Below are 7,260 nucleotides of genomic sequence, written 5' to 3'. Positions count from 1 at the left end.
ATCTTTGCCCTCGATTTAACTCTTTATCCGTCTTCACTGGCATACATAAAGATATCCCGTATTGTGTGATATCCATCTAGCTCAGTCATGCCCGATAAGAGTACATAACATTAAAATAAAAACTAAATTCAATTGGGGCGCATTACTTTTTAGTAATTTAAGCTCAAATATCAAACACATTTTCAAACCTAAAAAATAAGAAGCAAATTTCCGGAAATAACCCCGCCAAAAAACAAGATACAAAAATTAACAGAATTTGCTTCCACGTGTCAAAAGTTACTCTATATTGGTGTGCTTCTAAGTCGAAGGCTACTAAGCTTAATGGTAATGCTAGCTAGCAATCGCTGTAATTTTTTTTTCATAACCTGATGCAATCTGACTTAATGACCGCGCTTCATCCCGTTTTTCGATTCTGCTCCTTGCACCTTGACGGTATTCACATTGCGTATTTAGAATTTTAAATCCATTCAATTGAAACAGTGAGTGAGGTAATTCAAACGTGAAAGTCGTGCTTCATGCGAAACAAAAAACTGGCTCGACAGGTAACGTGCATTAAAAAAGAGCGTTCAAAATAATAGCCTCTGAGCCCGACGGCCGCTACAAATCAGTCAAACTGCGTACAAGTAACCATAACAAAAACGTTTCTATTAGCGCTATTTTGACAGCAATTTAAGTTTTCCATCATAACTTTCACCTTTCTTTTTACAGTACAGAGAAATGATTTTTTTCCAATTCAGCCATCTTCAGCCATCTCAAGCTTGAGGAGACTATTAGTGTGCGGGGACAGTGGAGGGGAACAAACGTTTGCGGGCATCAGGGGGTACAGAGTTGTCATCAATACATCATTGATGCCCAATTAATTAGAGAACATCTATGCACTATTATGGATCTTTGCCCGAAACAGACCTTCAATGGTTAAGAGAAGAAGTGACAAAACAAAAGGAAGCAAAGAAAAGCAGTCGAATTTCAACACACAAAAAACTAAAAAACTGAGAACTGATTTATTTATCTTAAACGCTTGTATCATCATTATTAATTCAAATAAGCAAAATGATTTCCTGAGTATACTTAAGGCGGTCAATGTGACATTCTGACGCCCAACGAAAAAGACAAAGGAGCTAAAATTTCCTTCTCGAAGAATTTTTTTCTCGTAAAAAGGGTAGAGAAGGAAATTTTAGAAAAAACCCATCCCATCCAATACCCGGGAGAACACCCATTCCATCACGAGACGAGCTTCATATATTTAACTGGGCTTTCTTATTTCATTATTATTTATCTTTCCCTGTTATTTTTTCGCCCGTTTGATTATTCACCCCTTTCTTGCGACCTGAGAATTTTTTCCGGATATGACCAAAAAAATTACTGACAAAAATTCGATGTTTCAACAGTTTTACCTTCTTGCATTTTCCGGTAATTCCGACCGAGCGCTTTAATATCCGTTCCCAATTTTACGAAACGAGCGTAACACACACGAGCGCACCAAACATGTTTCAACAGCATTCTCTTTGTTTTTATGTCCGGAAAAACAACGACCTTATTCTGAACTATATATTTTTTCCAAATGCTATGTAGAGTCGGCATTGGTAGGGTATTCAGGTAGGTTTCGGTTGTTCAGGTAGCTTTCTCTGGTGTTATCAGGTAGGTTTAAGTGGTATCTGGTAGTTTACTGAATACATATCAGGTAGGTTGCAGGTAGGTTCCAGGTAGGCATATCCAGGTAGGGTTTTTTTAAAGTAATCGGTTAGGTTTTCAGGTAGGTTCCTCTGGTGGTATAAGGTAGGTTTCAGTGGTATCCGGTAGGTTATTGAGTAGGTTTCAGTTAGGTTGCAGGTAGGTCCAGGTAGGTATTTGGTAGATTTTAGGTATTCAGCTAGTTTTTTTTCAGGTAGTTTTCAATTTGGTCTCTGGTTAGGTTTCAGGTAGGTATCTAGTAGGTTTTTAGGTATTCAGGTAGGTTTACCAGGTAGGTTTTGCAGTATCTAACAGACTTGCTGAAAAATCTTCGTAGCGCTTCGAAGAAAGAAGCTGTCTTTGTTAGACCGGTGAAATTCGATGGTTTTTACTAGAACTGGAAAATCCACAGGAAGTAACAACCAAACAATGATCTCCTCAAATTCGCAGACACAATACTCAGACGACAACACCGAAAGTCACGAGCAGGTCTCTGAAGATCCCCATTTAAAACGTCTGACCAACTTAAAGTTGATGTACGAAAGTGAAATCGAGTCGTGCATCGAATTTATTACATCCGGCATCGACTGCGGCGAGGACTCAGAAACAGTCGAGGAAACTCTCCTTGAAATCAAGGAACTTCAGGAGAAGTACGAACTTACAGTTCAAGAACTTTTAAACAAGGCACCATCATCTGATGCAGAAACTCTATGCTCTCATTTGAGCAAACTCAAATTCAAGATACGGAAGATTACTTCCGCATACCGAAAATACAAAAAGGAACTTGTGTCCGCAACACAAAGCAACCAAACAAATAACATCCCGAGGGTGACCTTTGACAACAGCAGTTATCAAACTCAAACTGAGGCATCCCTAATGACCAACATTTTTTCAGCACCCGCTGAATACAGTTCTTACAGTGAATCCTTCCTTAACAATGCTGCACCCAGTAGCTTAATGGGAGATTCAAACACAATTTTGCCGCCGGCAAATTGGTCGCAACAACTCACCACCACATCTGCTGACGTATCAGGCACCAGCACCATCAACAATGCCTTGTCTGGAGTTACCTCTGGTGGCTTCAATTCCACTACTGCAAAAATCGACGGCGCATTTCCCTCATTCCATGTTTCTCATCAGGCGGCCCAAACTTCTTCTTTAAATCCGCCAATCCGAACTTCGCAACCATCCTTTACAATTCCAACAGTTGGTATTGTGCCTCAGACTCCTACCTCAATGTCTTCTTGTTTTCAGAAATCGGTTCCGAAGTTACAGGCAACAAAGTTTGATGGAGATCCATTAAATTGGTTAAAGTGGTTCAGTGTGTTTCAAGCAACAATTGATCGTTCTCCAATGTCCTCTGCAGAAAAAATGATTCATCTGCAATCGCTCCTGATTGGAGAAGCAAAAGCACTGGTTGACGGCTATGGCTGCAATGGCAGTCTGTACGCACCCGCTTTAGCACGTCTGGAAGAACATTTTGGTAATCCGAACAGGATTGTCAATGCCTTCCTCGAAAAACTGTCACATTTTAGACCCCCTAACCTGACAATCCCAGACAGTTATACGCAGTTCTCTGCTTTCCTTTTAACCCTTGTGGACACATTTCAGCAACTTGGATTCAACCATGACATACATTCCACTACAAATGTCAATCAAGCCTTAAACAAGCTTCCAACACCAGTCCGCTTGGAATGGAATAAGCACGTTTTGGAAAGAAGTTTACTTCAACCTTCTCTGAAAGAGCTTTCGGAGTGGCTTCTGATCTATGCAAAGGCTTGCAGAGATTTACCCACCTCTTGTGCATCAGCTCAACCTCCAAGCACTCATTCAAAGGCCTCAAACATCCTTTGGAAGCAATCGAATCAGCAAAACCAATTCAACCGTCCGTCCAACAGATCACACCAGGATCAACGCACAAACCCGTCAAATAGCTTTCAACCAAGCTCTGCGAAAGGTGTCGTTTGTCCAAACAACGGTAGCTGTCAGTATTTATACAAATGTTCTCATTTCCAAGATCTGTCTCCACTCGATAGACGAGAACACGTGAAAAAATTGAAACTATGTTTCAACTGTTTTGGTAGTCACCATGTACAGCAATGCACATCAAAAAATGTTTGTCGCTCTGCAGACTGCGGCAAAAAGCACCACACAATGCTCCATGAAAGCTTCATAGCAAAAAATCAAGCGATCCGACCCTCTTCAACAGTTAAATCGGTTCAACTGCATGGCACAGGTCAAGTTGCTTTCGTACCAGTTCAACTGTCTAACGGGGAGAAAACGTTTGAGACATATGCTTATCTCGACAACGGAAGTTGCCAGAGCCTCCTCCTCCAATCTGCAGCTCTGATTCTAGGTATTGATATGAACACTTTTGGCAAGATGCCTATTAGTGGCTACCACACAACAAAAGAAATAGATTGTTCTCCAGTGTCTTTAAAAATTAAACCTTATCGGTCTAATAAGACACCAATCCTTGTAAACGAAGTCTTGGCAGTACCCGATTTGAATATGAACCCTGTTAACACTAATGAGCTGAACAAGCTTTGCAAGAAATTTGAACATCTCAATCACATTTCGTTCCCTAATGTTGATGAAAATAAAGTCTCAATAATCATCGGCATCGACAATCTGGAACTGATCCATTACAGTAAGGTGATTAAAGGCCCACAAAACACGCCCTGGGCTGTAGAAACTCCTCTAGGATGGACATGTGCAGGTAAAACTAGCGTCACAGCAGACGAACAGAATCCAGTGTTCAAAATACAAATCAACTCTCATCCTCATCTAGACAATGAACTCTTCACAAAAGTACAACAGTGGATGAAAATTGAGAACTACGGTATAGCTTCATCAAAAAGGGCTATGTCTAAAAATGATGAAAAAGCTCTGCAAATCCTTGAGTCGACTACAAACTTTTCTGATGGTCACTACGAAATAGGCCTTCTTTGGAAGGAAAACGCCAAGTTACCAAACAACAGATGGCTAGCAGAAAAACAGTTAAAGCAATTAAACAAAAAACTCTCAACAAAACCAGATCTACAAAGTAAGTACGAGGAGACGCTCCAGAAAGATCTTCAAAATGGTTATGTTGTCAAAGTTGATCCAGCTACAGACAAAGAAACAGCATGTTCTTATCTTCCTCATCATCCCGTTTCAAATGAAAACAAACCCGGAAAAATCAGGAGAGTCACCAATGCATCCAGTGTTTTTCAAGGTCAATCCTTGAATTCAAACCTTTTGAAGGGACCCGATTTGTTGAGTAATCTTGTGGGAGTCATATTAAGATTCCGCGAGCAACAAGTGGCAATTTCAGCAGACATTGAGCAAATGTTTATGCAAATTAAAGTTGCTCCCTCTGATCGTGCGTTTCTTCGGTTTCTCTGGAATCACAATGGCAAAATCGAAGAGTATCAATACACACGTCATATCTTCGGCGCAACATCTTCCCCATGCATAGCGTCCTACGCTCTTCGTCGTTCAGCACGTGACAATCAGGACAAATTTCCTCAAGTTTTGCACGTCATTGAGCGTAATGTTTACATGGATGACCTATATATCTCGACAGCAGACGTTGAAAGTGCTGTAAACGTTATGAACAGCACCAAAGAGTGCCTTTCACTTGGTGGTTTCAACCTCACAAAATGGAACTCTAATTCAGACGAGTTCTTGAAAAACGTCGCTAACGAAAATCTTTTGAAGCCTGATCTACCATCACCTCAACCTCAAAAAGTTTTGGGTTTACCGTGGAATGCGAGCACGGACGAGTACATCATTGACAAAAGGCTTTTCAAAAGGTTCCCCAATGATCAATTCACAACACAGAGGAAACTTTTGAAGTTCGTTGCTTCAATTTTTGATCCCCTTGGCGTTATAGCCCCTTTAACAATCAGAGTGAGGAAAATTTTGCAAGCGATTTGGAATAAAGGTCCACAATGGGACGCACCTCTAGACGTTCAGCAGTTCCCAGACTTTCTCCAATTCAAAAATGAACTTCCAACTTATCAGAATATCAGCATTCCACGTGCTCTCTTCCGTAGAAACACAAAAATTCAGTCAACAGCTCTTCACACTTTCACAGACGCTTCAGAGTATGCTCTATCAGCAGTGTCTTATCTAAGAATTGAGTACGTTGATAAAACAGTTGATGTAGTGTTCATGATGGGCAAAGCCAGAGTAGCTCCGATCAAGAGGATGACTATTCCAAACCTGGAGTTGCAAGCGGCAGTGTATGGCGCGCAATTAGCTCAGTTTATCAAAGAACAGCAAGATTTGGAAATCGGAAATTATTTTTTCTGGTCCGATAGTACAACTGTACTCCATTGGTTGAGAACTCCAGAAATGCGGCATCGAATTTTCGTTGCCAATAGACTAGCAAAGATTCTCGACGTCTCTTCATCTCTCAATTGGCGCTACATCGCTTCTTCTGATAATCCCGCTGATGACGGCTCAAGAGGCTATGAGGTTCGACAGATGAATTCAACTTCTCGTTGGTTGAGTGGACCATCATTTCTGCGCTCCGAAGAAAAAGAGTGGCCTTGTCAAGATCTCTTGAAGCACAACCCACTGGTATTCTCAATACAGCCACTGGAAGCCCCTAAACCGTCAACTGAAGGGTGTGTAATAGATATTACACGTTTTAGCAACTGGAATCGGTTGATAAGAGTGACTGCGTACTGCTTCTTTTTCCGCGACCTTTGCAAGAAGCGAAGCAAACATTTGGCTCTCTCTCATCATACCTTTGCGTACAGGTATCTGATCCAGACATCGCAGATTGAAAATTTTGCAGACGAAATATCTGCTCTACGTAAGGGAAAGGAAATTTCAGCATCAAGTCGTTTGAAAGACCTTTGTCCGTATGTTGACAATAATGATCAGCTCCGCGCCAAAGGTCGGTTGTCCACGGCAACGGTTTTGGAGACTGCCCGACACCCAATCATTCTGGATGGTCTAAACCCAATTAAGAAGCTGCTCATCAAAAATTTTCACCTTACTAACACTCACTCAGGAGTTGAACAAACGCGCTGCCTCCTTATGCAATACTATTGGATTTTGAAATGCCGAGCTGTCGTTAGGCAGACAGTCCGCCAATGCATTCCTTGTCGGCGAATGATACAGGAAATCCAGCAACCTCAAATGTCTGATCTACCATGCGAGCGGTTACCAAGTGAGCACCACTTTGTCTTTGCGACGACAGGACTCGACTTCATAGGTCCTTTCCCCGTATCTCAATGCGGCAGACACGCTAGACGCTACGTACTTCTGTTCACCTGCTTGGTGGTAAGAGCAGTCCACTTGGAGATAGCAGAAAACCTGTCTACAGACTCCACAATGAATTGCATCCGCAGATTCATTAGTCGCCGCGGAAAGCCAAAAAAATTTCTCTCCGACAACGGGAAATCTTTTGTCAGCTCTTGTTCGGAACTAAAGAAAGGTATCGAAGCACTCAGAGCATCAAAGGAATTTGCCTCAAAACTCCATATTCTTGATATTGAAATTGAATGGAAGTTTAATCCTCCCCTTGCACCACATTTTGGTGGCAGTTGGGAAAGGTTAATTCAGGTGTTCAAATTGTCTTTGTACAAGGTC

The 7,260-nt window shown here is 41.5% G+C and overlaps 1 protein-coding gene across 1 annotated transcript; it reads left to right on the top strand.

Annotated features, from left to right (window-relative positions):
- The first annotated feature begins 2,100 nt into the window (after positions 1–2,100).
- LOC142341286 (uncharacterized) lies at positions 2,101–6,784 on the top strand. The gene is made up of 2 exons (XM_075392204.1): positions 2,101–6,562; positions 6,747–6,784. Exons 1-2 carry the CDS (start codon positions 2,101–2,103, stop codon positions 6,782–6,784), a joined length of 4,500 nt encoding a protein of 1,499 aa, XP_075248319.1.
- Positions 6,785–7,260: the final 476 nt, after the last annotated feature.

Source organism: Convolutriloba macropyga, chromosome 6 (assembly GCF_964194025.1).
Source record: "Convolutriloba macropyga chromosome 6, txConMacr16.3, whole genome shotgun sequence".
NCBI classification, from domain to species: Eukaryota; Metazoa; Xenacoelomorpha; order Acoela; family Convolutidae; genus Convolutriloba; species Convolutriloba macropyga.
The sequence above is the reverse complement of the archived record's forward strand: the minus strand, read 5'-3'. Positions and strand labels throughout refer to the sequence as shown.

What these genes read in the sequence shown, in the direction of transcription:
- LOC142341286 (XM_075392204.1), top strand. Translation starts at nt 2,101, where the DNA reads ATGATCTCCTCAAATTCGCAGACACAATACTCAGACGACAACACCGAA. An exon ending in TGATCAGCTCCGCGCCAAAG is followed by an intron (nt 6,563 to 6,746) that starts GTCGGTTGTCCA and finishes AGCTGTCGTTAG; the next exon opens with GCAGACAGTCCGCCAATGCA.